Raw genomic sequence first — 22,015 nt, forward strand, 5'->3', positions numbered from 1 at the left:
AGAAGAAATGAAAGTTTTCAGCCTAAGTGCCACTGTGTTCCCAGTCATTTTAATTATAATAATAGTGCTATTTACAGGATACATGAGGATACATTACAAAAACCAGATAAAATACAAAAGTCCTAACATTACACAACTCAATAACTAATACAGTAATAAAAATATAATGAAAACAAATAATATAAACCAGCCACAAAAATTAAATGATTAAACACCAGGAATTATTAAATGATTAAACACCAGGAACAACCAAAAGTGCAACATAACAATATCTCAAAGGTGATGTTAGTCAGCTAAATTTGCATTGCATCTTTGTGGACCTGGAGAAAGCATATGACAAGGTGCCTCGAGAAAAGTTGTGGTACTATATGAGGAAGTCGGGAGTGGCAGAGAAGTATGTAAGAATGGTACAGAATATGTACGAGGGAAGTGTGACCATGGTGAGGAGTGAGTGATGGATGCATTCAAGTTGGAGGTGGGATTACATCAGGGATCGGCTCTGAGCCCTTTCTTATTGCAATGGTGATGGACAGGTTGACAGATGAGATTAGACAGGAGTGCCCGAGGACTATGATGTTTGCTGATGACATTGTGATCTGTAGCGATAGTAGGGAGCAGATTGAGGTGACCTTGGAGAGGTGGATATATGCTCTAGAGAGGAGAGGAATGAAGGTCAGTAGGAGCAAGACAGAATATATGTGTGTGAGTGAGAGGGAGGTCAGTGGAATGGTGAGGATGCAAGGAGTAGAGTTGGCGAAGGTGGATGAGTTTAAATACTTGGGATCAACAATACAGAGTAACGGGGATTGTGGAAGAGAGGTGAAAAACAGAGTGCAGGCAGGGTGGAGAAGAGTGTCAGGAGTAATTTGTGACAGACGGTTATCAGCTCAGTGAAAGGGAAGGTCTGCAGGACGCTAGTGAGACCAGCTATGTTACTGTATATGGGTTGGAGACGGTGGCACTGACCAGAAAGCAGGAGACAGAGCTGGAGGTAGCAGAGTTAAAGATGCTAAGATTTGCATTGGGTGTGACGAGGATGGATAGGATTAGAAATGAGTACATTAGAGGGTCGGCTCAAGTTGGACAATTGGGAGACAAAGTCAGAGAGGCGAGATTGCGTTGGTTTGGACATGTGCAGAGGAGAAATGCTGGGTATATTGGGAGAAGGATGTTAAAGATAGAGCAGCCAGGCAAGAGGAAAAGAGGAACGCCTAAGAGGAGGTTTATGGATGCGGTGAAAGAGGACATGCAGGTGGTGGGTGTGACAGAACAAGATGTAGAGGACAGGAAGATATGGAAGAAGATGATTCGTTGTGGCAACCCCTAACGGGAGCAGAGGAAAGAAGAAGGAGATGTTAGTCAGCTAAATACCCTCATTCAGACATTTTAGGTAATAAGTAAAAGGTTAACATCATTTGTAACCTTCAGTGGTATCAAAGGCAAGCAAACCAGAAATATGAGATCTTGGTGAATTTGCTGCAAGGCTAGTTGCTGAATTTTGTTCAACTTAAAGTCAAATTAGGCATTAAGGCATTAGAGTGTAGGGTTAGACTGTGATGAGTGCTAAAAATCAAAACTAAGTTTTTTTTAAAAATAGTCCTGGTGTTAGGGTTAATTGTACTTGACATTGACTGGATATTTGAATGTAGAGATTAAGTGGTTTATAGAATTTATGAATTTATGGAAATTGTTCCATTTGCAGTGATCAAATTATCCATTTTGCAAATGGAATTAGCTTTCTGAGATAAATAACTTGGTGTTTAAAGGCAACATGCAAGTATCAATTCAGGTGAACACAGGGCAGGATGAAAGACTGAACACAAAGTTTTGAGTACTAACTGGAGTTTTTATACATAGCCATGTCATGCTTATATCAAGAATGAGCTGCTTCCCAATAAAATAACCGGACAGCAGTGTTACCCTGGTCAGAAACAAATTATTAAGGAAAGCAGCTGATACAACTTATACACAATAAAAGACAGGGCCACAGTCAGTCACTTACTGCTGACTCCAACAGATGATTTACAGCAATTATGGAACACTTTGGAGTCAAAATGAGCCAACATCACTATGCCTCACTTTGAAGATCTTGTTCGGAATTACCATCACCCCCAGAGTTTAAGACACCCCTACAGATTTTTCCTTGGTGCTGAGTCTGCTGTGGAGTATAAATGCTGTCCTCGTGTCTTCATAGTTTTTCTTCCAGATACTGCAATTTTCCTCCCACATCCTCAGTGACATATTGGTTAGGTTAAATGACAATGTAGGTGTAGGTATGCGTGAACAGTGCAGTGGATGGGTACCTTGTCCAGGGTTGGTTCTTTCCTTGTGCCCGCTGCTGGATAGCTGCATGGCCCCTGTGGCCTTGATTAAGGGGTTTAACAATAATATGTCATGTTATATCAAAAAGACGTGGATTTAGGTCTTATCCAGGCTCAGGTAGCTAAACTGAAATCATCAGTTTTATTTAAAGTGCTGAATACAGATATAAATTAACAAGTAAGGGAAAGTATACACAGCAAGTCTTCTTCGTGTAAAGTCTCAATGTAACTTCTTGTCCTGCTGTGCCTAACGTACTGTTTTTGTAAAGGCAGAATTGCAGAAAATAAGTGGCCATGCTTTTTGCCAGTAGTTCATGAATCAGTGTTCACAAATCTTCCGCTTTGCAGACATCTCACACCATTGTCAAACTCTGTAGCCAAAACTACTCAGATCACACAAAGGTCATCAAAATATTCTGTTTTATTTTATTTTATTTTATAAGGCATGTAGTATTTCAATACATTCCATTTGTTATTCCAACAGGTGGAGCATCACAAACATTTGTAGTAATAAAAGTAATTGCTACAAGTTTCTGTGATGTGCCATCTGTTGTAATGACAAGTGCAATGCATTTTATTACTACAAATGTTTGTGATGCGCCACCTGTTGGAATGATAGAGACATAGCAACCAGATGGACACAAAGACACTACTCCTTTTATTAAGGTGGATTGTATTATACTTTTGATGCAAGGCATTTCCTATCATGATGTTTTGTTCCCTGTAATTTATCTTGCATTGCTTTGTATTATATTTTTATACTTCATGATGGAAGAATCCCCCTGTCATTCATTATAAAGGTTTTTTTTGGGATCAGTTACCTATAAGGTTCCTGGTTTACCTTGTTTTGCTTTAATTCTTGCAATAATAGGGATTAAATGAATGGATACCTTTTAAAGAGGCACAAAACAGCATGAAAATAGCCTGTGATTGTCAGGCTCTAAAATATCCTACTAATCCAGTTCAATTATAAAAGACATAAATGACTTTTCATACTTATAATCTAAAAATAAAGCTATAAAAAATAACAGTTTCAATTAACCCATAAAATCCAGTTGCCAGACCATTGGGGTTGATTCATCATTTTTTTTCTTTCAGGACAGTGAGTTATGCCTCATGGTAGCTGACATAACTCAGCATATCTTATATAGCAGTTCATTCAAGTCTAAATGTATTGCCCTGTGTATACTGTACAGTAAAATTCTTATTTGTCTTTCTCCCCCCAGGCTAGTGACAGTAGTACAGTACCAACAACAGTCAAAGTGTACAACTCCAAACATTAAATGCAAAATCAGATGATAAATACAAGAAGCACTCATGCAGTTGTCATTATGAGTAGCCTTAAGATCTGTGGATAAAAACTGCCCTTGAATCTTGAGGTACAACTGCTAATGATCTGTTATTTTTGTCAGATCAGTGGAGGGAGAAAACTGCCTGTGTTGACTGGCCGAGGTTCTTAACAGTACAGTTTGCCTTTCTAAGACGTTGTGCATTATATACTACATTTCCTATATTGAAGGATACTGTGTAACATGGCAGACCTTTTCTGTAGTACTTTACAGTCCTGAGGTGAACAGGTGCTGGACCAGCATTTTGTGTTGCCAGTTGAGGACGGACACCAGTGTGCAGTTGTAGAAGTTGGTGAGCATAGTTGGAGATACGTGGGCTTTTCTGAGACCCATAAAGAAGTAAAGGCAGTGGTGAGCTTTCTTGATGAGCCAAAATATATTTTGCCTAATTATATTGTCAATGATGGTGACACCCAAAAAATGTAAAGCTGCTGAAATTCTCCACATCATTCTCCCCAAAGAAGATAGGAGTGTGTCCTGCCTCCCCTTTTTTGAAGAGAATGTCTAGCTTTATGGCTTAAATAAATTAAAACTTAAGTATAAATGCATATTATTTTTAAAAGCTAAATATATCATAAGCTGTAAGCTCAAGGAAAAGATAAAACTAAATATGAGTTTTGGCAGTCAAGATAAAAATTGGCCTAAAGGGATTTAATTGATGTAGAAAATCCTAAATAACACAGATGATGTCAGAACTAGCTGCTGTTTAAAATCTGAACCGTGAATAAAAGTAAATGACACAGCAGTGAAAAAAGAACTTTAACTATTGAGTGCATTCACTACCTACAGAAGCATCAGTTGTCCAACATCAAAATAAAGAGGCTGCTCAGATACTCTTGACATAAGCAGCTCCATCTCCATTTTATTTGTTTTTATTTACATCAGTGTGGGCAGATAAAATTCTTATAAAATTCTTCCCTGATGAAAACATTTTACTTGTGTGTCTTTCAATAATGTGCTACAGGTGAGGTTCCAGAATTAGAGTAACCTAAAAATAAAACAAAAAAAAAAAATTAAATCAGCCACCACAGAAAGGGCTGTGTAGCCAACAATAAGGGGCTTATATTGGTTAGTTAATCTTAGCAATATGCCATTTGCATTAATAAGCCCAGAACACTGCTCACATTTACAAATGCAGTATATTGAACAACACAGAAAAAATTAATTGCTGAACACAAAAATACTTGGTAACACATACTCCATGTTGGATGCATAAATATATGTGTGCATGTAATTTTTTAGTTATCTAGGTTTTTGATGTACCAATATATTGATAATTAATTTAAAGCTATTACTGTTCCAAGTAAAATAAAAAAATCTCTAGTCTACAGAGACTCTGTCTGCCTCCGGCCAGCCGGTCATCCTGCCCTCCCCTGGTCATGCCAACAATGAAGCTGACAAATGTCGATGACTCTGTCAGAAATGGGGATTATCACTCTAGGCACTCATGATGCACAAAGGCATGTTCTTGTGCATCTGAAATAATTTAAAAGGACTGACTATTTATTGTGCTGTTCATTAGTAACATAACATAATATTCTCAAACTCATCCATCCATCCATTTTCCAACCCGCTGAATCCGAACACAGGGTCACGGGGGTCTGCTGGAGCCAATCCCAGCCAACACAGGGCACAAGGCATGAATCAATCCCGGGCAGGGTGCCAACCCACCGCAGGACACACACAAACACCAAGCACACACTAGGGCCAATTTAGAATCACCAATCCACCTAACCTGCATGTCTTTGGACTGTGGGAGGAAACCGGAGTGCCCGGAGGAAACCCACGCAGACACGGGGAGAACATGCAAACTCCACGCAGGGAGGACCCGGGAAGCGAACCCAGGTCCCCAGGTCTCCTAACTGCAAGGCAGTAGCGCTACCCACTGCGCCACCGTGCCGCCCTCCTCAAACTCACTTAAATCCAATTCAGGGTCACAGGGAGCCAGAACAACATTGGGTGCAAGGCAGGAAACAACACTGGACAAAGTGTTAGTCCATCAAAGAATCCATTTATATTAGTAATTGTATTTAATCGCAATATTAGCATCCATCACATTGAATGAGAAAGCTGTATTGCTTCTCCTTGCTTAAATATGCACAGTATGTATACATATTTCTGCTTAAAATTCTGTTTATTTCAAGAACAAGATACACTACTTGTCAAAAGTTTTAGAGCACCTATTTTTTCAGTTTTTCAGATATCTCAAAAAAACTTTCTGTGCATTTTAAGATAACTCAAATACATCTTCAGATATCTTAAAATACCGTTCTGCACATTTCAAGATATCTCAAATACATCTTAAGATAGATAGGAAGTTCTATTGAAAGAATAAGAAATTTTACAGGAAGTGATTTTGAGATATCTGAAAATGTATTTAAGATATGTTCAAACGTGCAGAAAGTTATTTTAAGATATCTGTAAATGAAGATACTGTATCTCGATCTACACTTGAGATATCTTGAAATTCATTTCAGATATCTCAAAATGTACAGTGTTTCATTTTAAGATATCTTGACCTCTATTTGAGATATCATAAATTGCGTTTTGGATATCTTGAAATACATGAATTTTCAGATATCTGTATTTCAATTTGAGATATGTAAAATGCATTTCCAGATATCGTAGTTGCATTTTGAGATATCTCTAATTGTTAATTTGGCTTTCCATAAACTGGCACTAGAAACAATCATTAAGTTTGCAGTTAGGCTTGACTTGCATCGAAAAGAACTTTAATACCACATTAATTTAAAACACTCACTATATACATTGATCAAGGTATAGTTGGCATCACTTCATTACAAAAGTGTTAGGGTGGAAGTGTTATCTTTAGGTGTCAAGGCCTGTTTGTGTTTCATGGCTGGAAAGCTGTGGTGAATGGGAACTGTATATACTGTACTTCATCTTGTAGATATAATAATGTAATGTAGTTCATAGACTGAAATATCCAAACTGATTTTATGAACATTAGGGTTCAAGTGCAGAAAAGAAAGGACCAATAGCAGAGATTAGTTTCACCCAAATTAAAGTTTACTGTCTATCACCCTATCACAATATTTAGATTACATGACTGTTGGTCACAACAGCATGCCCTGTCTGCTCCGACTCAATAAGATTATGAAAATCAAGTCAGCGAATGCAAATCACTGGAAAAATCTGGAAATGTAAGAGGGTTTTATTTTGACATCCCCAGAGGACTAGATTAACAATCTCAATTCTCACGTTTGACATCCCTTCAAACTAAAGTCATGTAATATGATGCTAGTTTTATCGAAAGCGTTTTAAAAATTAAAGGGGATAAAATAATAGACTCCTTTGCTAGTTTCCTTTTAAAACTAGAATATAATGACATGGAATGTTCTTCCTGTTAACCTGTACCTTGTCTCTTTTATTGTACATGTACTGGATAGATGTGTTTGTGTCTATTTTGTTTTATTATTACAAATATTGATTTACCTGTTTTTCAAATGCAGCTCTCTAACCAGTAATTACCAATTACCATAATGATGTGGCACTGGCCGACTTCTAGCTTCTAAACATGTCTCATATACTGTATTGGTTTATATACACTTTATAATCAATAACTTAACTGGTCCTGATGATATGGTTGTTTCAAGTCTTTTTTAATTATAACATACAGTATATCAGTCATTAATGTATAATGTTACATATAATGTGCTAGTTGCTTTATACATCATGAATTTTCCCTAATTCTAGCATTATGTCACCATCACTGCTGAAAACTTCAGATAAGTTTGTTTACGATTTCTTTATATGTATGTTATAATTTTCCCAAGCTCTCCACATAAGCTCTTCTGTTAGCATTGTTATTACCTATTGTAAAGATCTAATATTTTTTTCTTTACTAATTGCTTATCTGTTCAGAAACCTATGAGTTCTCCTAATGTTTAATAAGAAATTATTTTGCTTTTTTTTAAATATTCTTTTAAATGTAGTCCTTTGACATTCAGGAGTTCCTATAATTTCTTGCTTGAAGGAATAGTCCACCAAAAATAATATTTTTTTTGATATGTTACTTACATCATGTACTTTGTAATGATGGCTGAGGAAAATACTTTAACTTCATGTTTTCATACAGAATGCTGATACAACTTAACTCAATGGTGATCAACGTTGGAGAACAGCAAAGAACATCAAAAAACCCATGAAAAATTCTACATGTCACGTCATCCAGTTGTATGCTCCCAACGTCCCAAGCACATGCATTTTTACTAAAGTATTGCGAATTAAAATGGAACAATGTCATGTTTTAGCCAGGATGTATTCCCTGGCTTATATTTATTTTTCTTTCACAAGTCTTCTTTGATCATTGTTATGTATTCCTTTTAACATATTTATTGTAAGAATATATTCTTTTGTTTTCAGTGTTCTGTTTTGTTATAATTTTGAATGTATGAACTTAAGTGTGTTCTCCCATGTTTCTTGTGTTTTGTAAGTGGCACCCCCACGGGGCGGGACTACCCTTGTATCACTGCTCAGTGACCGCCCCCAGCCTGATGAGCGAGACCGATAACAGTTCACGGAGTGAGCTTTTAGAGTGTTTTCCGAGTATTTCCATTTCCAAGATAGCATATTGATTCACCTTAAGTGTGCATTTCAGCCAGCTCATGTTTGCACTTTTGAGCATTTTCTTACATTTATATAATTTTATCAATAATTCCTGATTTTTTGTACAGGGTGTTGGGAGACTTGTCTCTATATAAGTCAGAGTTTTACAGTTCTATCTCTTGTGGGACATTTTTTTAGATATTTGAGACTCTCTTATTTCTAAATTTTAAAAGTCCATTTCACATTTTGGGGCCTGGGCAGGCCCAAAGCCGCCCATTTGCCTAAGGTCAGGCTTATGTGGATGAGACCTATATTGGTGCAGTCTAGTAAGGTTTCTGGCCAGTTTTTGTGGATCTTTTCACGGTGCTGGAATCACAATAAATGCACTCAGAAGCAAAAGAGCATTTGAATCGAAGACCCGACTAACATTGGCTAACATTATGTTTCACGTGCCTGCGATTGTGCAAAATGTACAGCTAAAGATTAAATGTTAAAAAGAATTATCAAGATGAGAAAACAGTATGCTCCGGATTTGTGCATATCGTAGCTGCTTCAACAAGCAGAAGGTCAGTTAAACTGTGCAGTTTCATGGCCTGCTGTTAAATAATGATGGGGTACTCCAGTTGTAGATATGAATATAAAAGCAACGACATCACATCGTTGTTTGTGTCTGAGTGTGTCGTGTTTTTCTGAAGTGACTTATTTAACAATATTTTTGTAAAATACATGTGTTTGGGACATTTTGAGCATAGGACTTGTGACACAAGTAACCTGAGATTTTTTTCATGAACATTTTAATATTGTTTGCTTTTATCCAACATTGGTCACCATAGATAACTATTGCATCAGAAATTTTGTTATTTCTATTCAGCATGAAACTTGAGGTTAAAAATTTTCCTTCAAATCCTATAAAGTACATGGTGTTAGTGATGTATAAAAAGTATCATTTTTGTTTAATATGTACATGTATGTATCTGATGAAAATTAAATTCAATGAAATTTTACTTTTAGTTTTTAACAACTTGCCCTGCTAAAATACTTAGAAACATCTTATACTTTGATTCCTTATATTATGATACATTAATCCTACCAGCTCAAAAACCACTACAGTATATTCTTGATTCTTTTTGCTTATTACAGAACATCAGTTTAAAACAAACTGTTCATCTCACGGGTTCTTTGACATATGTAGATAGATTAAGAATATACTTCTCCGAACGGCTGATCTTCTCTTCCATTATTCATTGGGCTGTCCTAGTTTTGAGTAACTGAAATAGTAAGAAAAGAGCTCTTACTTTAAAGGCAACTTTCTGATATTATAAGGTTGTTCATTAACACTATTATTGACATTGGGAAGTTCCTCCATCCTCACAGATTTCTTTTCGAGCAAAACTGAAAGAATTATTCATCTCTTATTTGAAGCAGCTTTCTTTTTGCTCTTTCTCTTTTAAAATAAATTATATCCACAGTTAATGTGGAAAATATGCAGGCCCCTTCACTTTCTGCACAAGTTACTGTGTTGTAGATTTAATTTTAAATGGATACATTTCTTATTTTTGCCACTCAATAACCCAGGACAAAATGAAAACATGTTTTCAGAAAACTTTGCACATTTATTAACAGACAAAAACAGAATGATCTCATTCATATATGTATTCAAACCCTTAATTCAGTACTTTGTTGAAGCCCCTATAGTGGCAATTACAGATTTGCATCTAAATTGGATGAGTCTCTACAGGCTTTACACACCTGGATTTGGGAAGTTTATGCCGTTCCTCCTGGCAGATCCTCTCAAGCTCTGTTAGATTGGATGGGAAGCTTTTGTAAGCTATCATCTTCATGTCTCTCCACATGTGTACAATGTCTTATAAGGCTGGGCTTTTCTCAAGGACAGTCAGAAACCTGTCTCAAAGCCACACTAGTGTTGTTTTAGCTGTAGGATACAGGTCATTGTTTTTCTGAAAGGTGAACCATTGCCCTTACTGTGAAATGCACTCTAGAGCAAATTTTCTTCAAGCACCCCTCTGTATTTGACTGCATTCATCCTTACCTCAATTCCGACCAGTTTCACTGTCCCTGCCACTGAGAAGCACCCCCACCCCCACTGTAGGGGATGGTATTAGGCAGATGACGAGCAGTGCCTGGTCTTCACCAGACATAGTGCTTGGAGGTCGGCCCAAAGAGTTTTTGTCCCATCTGAGCAGAGAATCTTTTTTTCTCATGCTATCAGAGTCCATTAAGCTATTGTATGCCTGTATTCAAGAGTGGCTTCCATTTTCCACTCTGCAACAAATGCCTGATTGATGGAGTGCTGCAGATTTGGATGTCTTTCCAACAGGCTCTCCCATTTACATAGAGAACTTCTGAAGATCTTTTAGGGTGACCCTTGGGTTCTTGGTCACCTGCCTGACCAAGGCCCTTCTTACCTATTTACTCAGTTAGACCAGACGGCCATTTCTAATGATACTCCTGGATAAAATTCTTTTCTGTTCTTTGACTTTGATTTACGTATTTTGGCTTAGGATGTGTGAAATACAGTATGACAGTAATTGACTGTCTTGCTGCATTTCTCGATCTACGATTTTGTCTCTTGTCCTGGCCTTTGTCTATTTAATTCTTGACCTTCCAATTATGACCTTGGCTTGTTATTATTATATTACAATCTATCTTCTGATTCTATCTTGCTTTGAATTGATTCTACCCTGTGCTGTCAGTACAGCTCTCAAATATAATTCACCCTGTGTGGAGATAAATCTACCCGATATTTGATTCTCAAATTGCCTAAAACCAATTGTGTTTGTAAATCAAAATTTGCAAAGCATAATGTTAAACACATTTAGTATCAAGGGAGTGTTCTTTGAAAACTGACAACTTAAAAAACATTTTGATCTATTTCTTCCTCTTTTTTAAATTGGATTAGGATTTGTATTTCTTATCACTGGAATGGCCCCCCATTTGTGACTTGATTATTGAATACTTCTTATCTATTGGAATGGCTTCAATCATGCAGGTTACAATTATTTGTACTGGTATAGATTAGTATGATAATACATTAAAACAGTACAGGTATTAATATTATTATTATAAAAAATAAAACATTTAGTTAATTTAAAACCTGATAAATACACCTAACTAAATTTACCGTAAATATCCACCTCTTTTGACTGTCACAGGGTGGTGGGGAGTGGTGTCTATCCCATCAATATCAGGTTTATGACAGGATGACAATCCATTGCAGACCAAACTCATTCATAACAGGTTGATGCAGAGTCCTGGCACGCATGTACTGTACAATCATTACTCTTTATCTTTACTCAGCCTTCAGCAGACTCCAGTTCCTTTAAGCTTTAAGTGAATATATGCAAGTATACTAATGGATGAGACTATACTTGAAGGACAAGTAGAGAACCCAGTCAGAAGTGTTTAGATTTTGGTGAATGTAAAGAAGGGCATGCATGTTATGGATTGATTCCTTAGCAGTGAAGAAAACCGAGCAATTAAAATTTGTTCCACACGATTTTACTTCATGTTCTCTTAGTTTATTCATGTGCCCCTTCACATAACTCAAAAGAGATAACCTTAACCACTCTTAAAAGGACAGCTTACTTTAAAAAGCATGGCTATGTGGTTTCTTTCATGTATTGATTAAAATAAATTGTTATATTTATTGCCATTCGTTTTTATTTTTGTTGGCTGCTGACATCCACACCCTGTTTTTTTTAAAAGCACTAAATTGTTTGTTTTTAGAAAACAGGTGAGATACCAAAAAAAATAAAAACCTGAAGAAAGCTACTGAGGGGCCTGTCTGTTGAAGCCCATCCCTCTCCTTTTAAAAGAGTTTAATTTACTGTAATCAATTTATTCCTCAAGTATAGTCTCTTTTTTTGTAAAACTACCAAATATTCTTAAATTGTTTGAAGGTAGCTATTTGAAAGTCAAACATTTACCAGACATTGGTCACAATAGAAAGACTAGGTGACAAACCAAAATACTTGGAGAAAGCCATAGAGACACAGGGAGTATGCATAACCTCCACACAGACTGTGTAGCCCTGGGAACAGAATAACCTCAGGCCCTGAAGCTACAGGACAGCAGCAGCACTACCCAACAAGCCACTGTGCCACCTCTGGAATGACAGAAGTGATAAAATAATCCGTGCAATATTATTATAATTTAATGTTTATTCCCTCACAAAACAGCATGGTTCTTATTCAAGTAGCATTTGTAGATAGATTGAAAGAAATTAATGGTCCCCCATAAAGCAGAATATTTTTTGTTATTATTGTTAGCTCTTTACTGCTATTGTTATATTGAAGTTAACTCACTGGACCTGGCAATCATCCCTCCTTTCTACTACAGTGGTTGCCAGCTTGCAGTGGTTTCCACCAGAGCAGCACCATAATTAAAGATCTATTGTCCTTCTCTGCTTTCAGTTAAATCCTTAATGAGCTCTGGAGTACATTTATTCCCACAGCAAATGTCAAGTCATCTCTAAATATGGCCTGCTATGCCTACGCTCCATTGATGGTCAGCCTAGTTCATGCTCTACCAGTTAGACAAGTCTATGGCATCTTGTGCTCAGACCTTCACACTTTGACCATGCTACTTACATGGTCATTCATTCAACCTCTGTACCTCATACACTTTAAAGTGTTACAATAGAGGATTGTACCAGTTCCCTAAACAATTTAAACTGATGCTCATAAAAGTATTTTTTCAGGCACCATTTACAGTAATTTGTAAGGAAAGTTACAACTTCTAGAACGCAACTCATAGACCAAGCCTGACATCTTTTACAAGGTTGGGAGGACCCATCTTTGTGTCTCCTACATATTCCTCCTATAACAACTACATAGCCAGCATCCCCTTGTAGTCCTCCATTTTCAACCATTGGTGGTGTCACATTCTGAATGAGTATATACTGTCATGTGAAAAAATAAATATACACCATGAATATCGTTCATGTTTTCAAAATATTTGAACATGCAAACAGTACCTACAGATAAAGGTGACATACTTGAATAGAAACTAAAGGAAAATATTCCTTTTCAGTCATTGATTCAACAAATATATCAATAGATGTAATGGTCTACTGGGGGAAAATTAAGTATTTTCCTGGCTTTAGAAGCTGGTATTGCCCTCTTTGAGCAGAAATTAGTTCTTGTAGGTGTTTCACATAACTGCCCACCAGTCAAACTTTTGACCATTCAACCATGCAAAATTCCTTCATTCCCAAGATGTTTTGGGGTTTTCTTGCATGTATTGCCCATTTCAAACACACCCACAACATTTCAATGGGGTTCAAATCTGGGCTTTGACAAAGCCAGTTCATAACCCTCCATATGTTCTTTTTGAGACATTATTTAGTGGATTGACCTGTGTGCTTTAGATCATTATCATTTTGAAAAGTCTGGTTACTTTTTCAACTTCAACTTTCAGAAAGTTGGCTCATCTTCTGCTCTAGCACACTCTGATATAAAGCAGAATTCATAGCTGACGTAATGATTGTAAATTGCCCAGGCACTTTGGCTGCACAGCAATTCCAAATCAAAACCTTTCCACCTTGATGCTTCACAGCTGGTATAAGTTTCTTCTCATGACGTGCTGTCTCCAGTTCCCAGAAGGCCTGGTCTTTGCCTAGATGTTCAATGGCAAACTGTTGTGCCGCTGTATTGTTCTTTTATGAGAGCAAAGGCTTTTTCCTGGCACATCTCACATACAGGTCATATTATGTTCAATCACATTCTGAGTTGTAGATGCGTGTACCTTGACACAAACTTTTGCAAGAGTTACCTGCAGATCCTGCAATGACATTTTAGTGTTCTTGGAGACTTCTTTTAATATCAATCAGTCACCTCTTGAGCTGAATTTGCTGTACTGGCCAGTCCTGGACAAATTATCAGTCAAATGAAATCTACGCCACTTGTGGATGGTATTCCTTACAATGGAATGCTTGATTTTAAATGATTTGGCAATCTTTTTAAATCCCATGTGAGACTCCTAGGCATCCACAACCTTCTTTGTGAGGGCCTTAGAGAGCTCTTTTGATCTTGGCATGATGACACCACTGATCAATGGCAAAGAGAACACCAGAACCTCAATACAGTATCTGTGGTTTAAATAGGACAGGGTCTATCTGCATACTCCCTAAGGAGGTTCTAATCATTGGCAATTAATTTGGACACCTGATTGTGATTTTATGGATTTTAAGTAGTAATAAAGGTATGAGTGCACTTATTCAACCTGACAAATCTGCATTTCTTTTAATTTAGATTATGAAAATGAATACACCATGTCAATTTTATGTGTCATTTGTTCACCTTTGCTTGTAGAAACAGTTTAAATGAAGATGTAATGTTTGTTAAAATATATTGGCAAGTTAACAATTACCATGGGGTGTACTTACTTTTTCAAATTACTGTCTATCTTTGAACCCAAGAAGATTCTGCTGTGTCTCTTTTGTTACAATGTAAAATATGATAAAGTTGGTTTGAAAATGTACGGCTGAATGGATAGTGCACATTAAATCTCATTTAACATTTGTGACTTACATTTTTGAGAATAATCTGTGCAATCAAATTTATAGAAAAATAATGTAAAGGGCAGTGAGTCCTATACGCACAACCTCTTTCACAGTGGGAAAAAGTACTTGTCATTTTGACCCATTTTCATTGCTGTACATCAGTGACTCAGCTCTCCTCCAAGATAAATTGTTCCAAACTCACCCTGCTTTACTGTGAATGAGTCATATATGAAATATTAGGAGCATGGCCCAGAAACTATATTCCTTTTAAGCCTTTTTAAAAATCATTTTGCTTAATTTTAATATAGTTACTCCTCTCTTACTAAAAAGCCTTGCTCCCCATAGATAAGCCTCTATAACAAGCAAAATAAGACATCCACAATCATTGTTAAATTTTCAACTATTTTTACTGTTTATGGTCTGCCTATCAAAATATTTTACAGAATATTCATTGTTTGCTAGTAGACGAGGGATTAATAATTTCAATTATGATGAAGTTTGTCCAGTAAAAAACACATGATGTTTATTAGTGTGCATATAATGGCATGATATTTTAAACAGTTAAATGAGCTCAAAAATAAATAAATTGAATAACTATTTAATTCATTGTCTTTTACATATGACCAGGCAGCATATTGCACCTCCGCTTGTCCTTTGATGTCACTTTGTGCTTCTTTTTCAGAATACTTTCTGGCTGTGTCTTGAAATGCTTAACACTCATTGCAATTACAATTCTTACTGTCTTCTTAATTTTCTTTTTCAGATTCTAGGATGTTGCTTTTCTTACTGCTTTTTTCCTTTACTCACCTTTCTTTCACTGCTGTCTCTGCCAACATCCTCTCACTTTCTCTGTCTCTTTTTTTCTGTCTTGCTACCATTTGTTGGGGAGTAGAGTAAAGATGCTGGCATCAGGACTTTGGTTATGTTGGATGAGCAAGGAGGTAAGTATATGTTTTTTTTGAGGGGGGCAATACAAAATAACTTCAGTATAAGTACTAAAGGGCATAGTGTTGGACTGAGGGAGTAATTTACTTCCACAGTCAATCAAAAGAATCTTTAAAGCCCCCTAAAGGCTCTTTTCAATGAAGACAAATGAAAAATCAGTTTACTGTCTGTAAATGACCAAAACTGCAGATGTTCCGAATGCACCCTTGAATATTTGAAAGACTGTCACAGTGAGCAAATAAGTTAGGCCACTTAATGAAAAAATGGTCAGGACAGAGATTTCAAAACGAATATTTATGTATGTTTCATATGTTACTCCATTTTCAATCTACATTTTTCTATGTTTTATATTTAGTATTGTAGATCAGCTTTGTAAAAAAATACAGGGGGCACATACTGTATTATACAACCCATACTCTGTAATGTGTATTGCATTAGAACAACCTCCTTGAAATGGTAAGAATGTCAGTTTAAAGTAATGTGTTGTGCAGTCAAATTCAGAAACAAGGAAAGTGATAAATATTTTATGGCTCTTTTCCAGAAAGGTAGTAGTGTTGCATACCTTACTTGAAGCAGGAATTGGCATATACAGTGGTGTGAAAAACTATTTGCCCCCTTCCTGATTTCTTATTCTTTTGCATGTTTGTCACACAAAATGTTTCTGATCATCAAACACATTTAACCATTAGTCAAATATAACACAAGTAAACACAAAATGCAGTTTTTAAATGATGGTGTTTATTATTTAGGGAGAAAAAAAATCCAAACCTACATGGCCCTGTGTGAAAAAGTAATTGCCCCCTTGTTAAAAAATAACCTAACTGTGATGTATCACACCTGAGTTCAATTTCCGTAGCCACTCCCAGGCCTGATTACTGCCACACCTGTTTCAATCAAGAAATCACTTAAATAGGAGCTGCCTGACACAGAGAAGTAGACCAAAAGCACCTCAAAAGCTAGACATCATGCCAAGATCCAAAGAAATTCAGGAACAAATGAGAACAGAAGTAATTGAGATCTATCAGTCTGGTAAAGGTTATAAAGCCATTTCTAAAGCTTTGGGACTCCAGCGAACCACAGTGAGAGCCATTATCCACAAATGGCAAAAACATGGAACAGTGGTGAACCTTCCCAGGAGTGGCCGGCCGACCAAAATTACCCCAAGAGCGCAGAGACGACTCATCGGAGAGGTCACAAAAGACCCCAGGACAACGTCTAAAGAACTGCAGGCCTCACTTGCCTCAATTAAGGTCAGTGTTCACGACTCCACCATAAGAAAGAGACTGGGCAAAAACGGCCTGCATGGCAGATTTCCAAGACGCAAACCACTGTTAAGCAAAAAGAACATTAGGGCTCGTCTCAATTTTGCTAAGAAACATCTCAATGATTGCCAAGACTTTTGGGAAAATACCTTGTGGACTGATGAGTCAAAAGTTGAACTTTTTGGAAGGCAAATGTCCCGTTACATCTGGCGTAAAAGGAACACAGCATTTCAGAAAAAGAACATCATACCACCAGTAAAATATGGTGGTGGTAGTGTGATGGTCTGGGGTTGTTTTGCTGCTTCAGGACCTGGAAGGCTTGCTGTGATAGATGGAACCATGAATTCTACTGTCTACCAAAAATTTCTGAAGGAGAATGTCCGGCCATCTGTTCATCAACTCAAGCTGAAGCGATCTTGGGTGCTGCAACAGGACAATGACCCAAAACACACCAGCAAATCCACCTCTGAATGGCTGAAGAAAAACAAAATGAAGACTTTGGAGTGGCCTAGTCAAAGTCCTGACCTGAATCCAATTGAGATGCTATGGCATGACCTTAAAAAGGCGGTTCATGCTAGAAAACCCTCAAATAAAGCTGAATTACAACAATTTTGCAAAGATGAGTGGGCCAAAATTCCTCCAGAACGCTGTAAAAGACTCATTGCAAGTTATCACAAACGCTTGATTGCAGTTATTGCTGCTAAGGGTGGCCCAACCAGTTATTAGGTTCAGGGGGCAATTACTTTTTCACACAGGGCCATGTAGGTTTGGATTTTTTTTTCTCCCTAAATAATAAAAACCATCATTTAAAAACTGCATTTTGTGTTTACTTGTGTTATATTTGACTAATGGTTAAATGTGTTTGATGATCAGAAACATTTTGTGTGACAAACATGCAAAAGAATAAGAAATCAGGAAGGGGGCAAATAGTTTTTCACACCACTGTATACATTACTAGCTGTCCCCCACAGCTCCCCCAGTGTAGCTTTGAAACAGGACAAACATTAAAAATCAATAAACAAACAGGTATCGCTAGCTAAGCGGAGGCAAGATACGCTCCAAAACGTGGCGAGAGGTAGACTGACTCAAACGGAGTCTGGCACATGAGGGAAGAGGGCCCTGTCCAGCTCCCCACTCCTGACATCACACTTCCCCCTCCCCTAGGCCCACAGCCTTTGTCTCAGATCAGCGTAAATAAATCGCTCCTGCAAGCGAACTATGAGAGAAGTTGCAAAATCAACTGGAATGTTCAAGCAAATTAAAGAAAAAAACCTGATTTAAATCTGTAGTTCTCTCGTGAAAAGCGGAAAGACATACAGACAGACAAGACATATGTTGGATTTTATATATATATGCATATAGAGAAGTGATCAAAAAGTTTTCAGTTTAACCTATTAATAGAAACACCAGTAAAATTAAATAACATTTTAGTATTTAGTATAATTCCCATGATCACTAATACGCTTTGGTTTTTCTATGCCTCTCCTATAAAATATTTTGTCTTGACTGAGCAAGCACCTTTCTATAGCTGACATGATGTCGTCATCGCTTTTCATGAAGATTGGATTTGGCTGAACTCTAACTAATCCCCATAGTGCCTGCTGTCCCACACTCCATCGGTCTTTGATTGTCCAGTCCGATTTATTCTGTGGTTGCAACATTTTCTTCTGTTGTGTTTGACAAATACCAACCAGACCTTGGGTCATCTTAAAAAGACGTCCCACCACAACAAAATGCTGTAGTCCATCTCTTATCTGTGGCGTATAAAGGAGTCTCATACTAGTACACACTGACGGACCAAGAATGAATCTCCAATGACATAGGCCTCTCCAGATACTCCAAAGGCGTTCGTAATTCAGTGCTTTTATGGATTTAAGCATTCATGTGGACTTTGTTTTGAAATAAAAAAAAACATTCACTCAAATCCAAAGCTAGAAACTTGTAATTTAGTTATTTTAACATATAGGAGCTGATCTTTGGCCTTTGAATTCAGAGCCATAGAAGATCCCTTTTAGATTCATTTTCAAAACTTCTTAATTATATATATTTAGTAATGAAAGTCAGGGATGGAATGGCATTCAATCCAGAATGGACAGAGTTTCTTTTCTAGCCAGTGGACCATCGATAGACAGTATGTGTGGATGATTATCCTGACCTGAATGGGGTTGGTGTAGCCTTTCTTGGTTAGGAAACCAAAATAAAGAAACGTCCTTGGGAGATTCCCTCCCAGGATCACATTTTCCCCTAGTATGCTTTCTCAATATCACAATGTAAGCAGATCATTCGCTCATTAGATTGCTGACAGAAACTAAATTATACTTAAATAATTTGTTTAGTGAACATGATATGTTTCATTGGAAGCTTTTGCCACTAGTAGAGTTTAATTCTGCCAATCTATATTGTTGTTCTTTGAACTCCTGTAAAAGTTAGTTAATTGACTTTTCATGAAGATTACAATAATATTAAAACACTTACTTTCCATACAGCCTGTTAAATATTATTGTTTTCTTTCTGGCTGTTTGTTAGGTTGTAATTATTCTTAATGTTTTTACCTACTGACATTTTTGAAAAAAAGAATCAGAGTGGAATCTTTTTAAATAAAACCGATATTGTGAAGGATTCACATTCCACTTTGGCTTGTCTCATACTTTAAGTTTTAAAGCTGTATGGATTTTAAGAGTAAAGTTGCATTTCCTTGGACATCGTTATTCCCAATGACTTTTGGCAATATTAGTAACTGTAATAGTTTCTCATTCAGTGAAAGATCAGCTGATTTGAGCCAAAGCTGCCAACATAATTTTAAAAACTTACAATGGCAGTCTGCATCTGCAAGTAGACGTGTTTGAGGCAGATATTCTGAAATTATACTTCATGTGTTCTGAAGTGCATTTGATCAATAAAGAACTCATTTTTAAATTGTAAAAATAAGGCCATATTATAATTGTAATTAAGGCCAGTGAGTTTTTAAAATAACCATTGCTGTGCTGTAACTCATTTAAAAAATGACTTTTTTAACTCATGAAAACATTACAGTAATGTTATATTGAGGCTGTACAAGGTTCCAAACTTAGTATGAATTTTCAAAATTCAAACAAGGAGCAAAACTAGAAATACTAAAAAACCAAAAAAATCTAAACACTGTAGAACTTAAGAGATTAAAATGCTATTGAATAAAATGAGAGCTTAAAAAAAACTGCCTCAGGTAATCAAAGCAATAGAGAAAATCTAACTGAATATAGTAAGGACTAATAAAACTAATTACAGCTTCAGTTGTTCCAGTTTTATCATTTTGTTATTTGCAAATATATGCATGCTGAAATTATACGGTATGGGGATGTAAGGATGTTGCTTGACTAGAGGACTACAGCATTTCTGATTATTACATCATTTAAATTGTTAGTTTAAAAAAACTGTGTTGTATCAATTATACATATCAGGTTTGGTAAAAAGATAAATCAAGTTAATAGGTGTAATAGCAAAATCACATAAAACAGAATGTAAAGGAAAAAGCAAAAAATATATATTCATTATCATACCCCAAGACTGCAGCTTTCCAACTCATTTAAATGACAAAAACAATATGAAAGTATATTTTGGAGAGTGGTGAACAATAGCCAATTCTCCTCATATAAAGATGGTGTCAAGCCAGTTGACTGAAGTAACTTTACAGTTTGTATTTTTTGTGCATTGGATTTTCTCTACTTCTGTTGCCCTCTTATTCTCTTCAGGCAACTTCAGAATGCCACTTACTGTAGATTGCACCACAATAACAAAAGGTGCCCAAACAAATCCTGCCATAGTGAACATGTGTACTTGGAAATTACATGAATTATACCTTCCAGTGTGAGGGAATTCTGGTATTGAGCTGCTTTTGGTGCTATTCAGACCTCAGATACCCTCTGATATTGTCACATGTGCAGTAGATTGAGATGCCTAATTTCAATGGACATAAATTATTTAAAGTCTTCCAACATATGGATACATCACATCTGGAACAAGAAGAAAAACAGCTGGCCTGTTATGGCAGCATGAAAGATGCATACAGGCTCCTACTGTATAAGGGGAAAACTCCTGAATGTTTGAAGCAGTTATTCAAGAAACGGTACATCTTAATGCCACCTCTACATCCAATTACAAATGGCATATGAGACCAACAGACTTTTTAACATACACGACCAGGATGTATGTGAGACTCTGTGGGCTGTACTTAAAAACACAGTCTGAGATGTGGTCGCCGGAGAGTAGCCTTGGAAAAGCTATGGTGTGGTCACCGGTTGCATCACTTTATATGAGAAAACGATTGCTTATACAAATATAATGTAATGTAAAAACTGTCAAAGCTTCTCAAATACAATACATCATAAAAAAATGGAACTTAATTGAGTAAGATGGGTATAAGGCACACTCACCTGGTTTAACCTGAACAAACAGATGTACCAAGCTTACTGAGTATGAGAAAATGAAGACACTGTTCCAGATTCATCTGGATACACTCTACCTAGATAAGCAGTTATTTGTCTCAGTGATTTTCTGAATGATAAAACTATACACCACTCTAATGCAGAGGAATGTCTTGTTTTTGTGCAGAGCTTGAACAGTTTGCACAGCAGATCTGATCAGGATAATCTGACATCAAAATTAATAATGAGGTCTCTCACTATAGACAGTTTGAAAGTTAGTGGCCTACAGGCCTACAGCCAATCGTCAGGTGTATTGTGGCAGCTCTTTATTCACTCTTCAACCATCAGGGCCTAAGAGGCACAGCCCATCCTGTAATAACATGTAGTCCTTTAGAGAACTATGAAGATCTTTGAAAGGCCAGCTCTCTTTCACTAACAAAACCTTTTTTGCATTCTGACCAACGTAGATTCCACAGATATGTCAAGCCTGCATTTATATTGAGAATAAGATCATTTCATGAGAATTTCTAAAGTGTCTTTAACACAGTATGATCTTGTGTGATGGGTAGCAAACTACACAGAATGGACACGAGTCCACTTCTTATTCTCTGAAGTTTACAGATTATACAGCTTCATTGGAATCATG

General features: G+C 36.7%; 1 protein-coding gene across 2 annotated transcripts in view; it reads left to right on the forward strand.

The window, feature by feature from the left end:
* The window catches only part of snap25a (synaptosome associated protein 25a), a 113,731-nt gene that overhangs the window by 68,589 nt on the left and 23,127 nt on the right, over nt 1-22,015 (forward strand). For both annotated transcript variants that reach the window (XM_028796921.2, XM_028796920.2), the window contains exon 4: nt 15,655-15,703. In XM_028796921.2, the coding sequence (XP_028652754.1) occupies nt 15,655-15,703 (49 nt within the window). The remainder of the gene's footprint in view (nt 1-15,654; nt 15,704-22,015) is intronic.

This window comes from Erpetoichthys calabaricus, chromosome 3, assembly GCF_900747795.2.
Source record: "Erpetoichthys calabaricus chromosome 3, fErpCal1.3, whole genome shotgun sequence".
NCBI classification, from domain to species: Eukaryota; Metazoa; Chordata; class Cladistia; order Polypteriformes; family Polypteridae; genus Erpetoichthys; species Erpetoichthys calabaricus.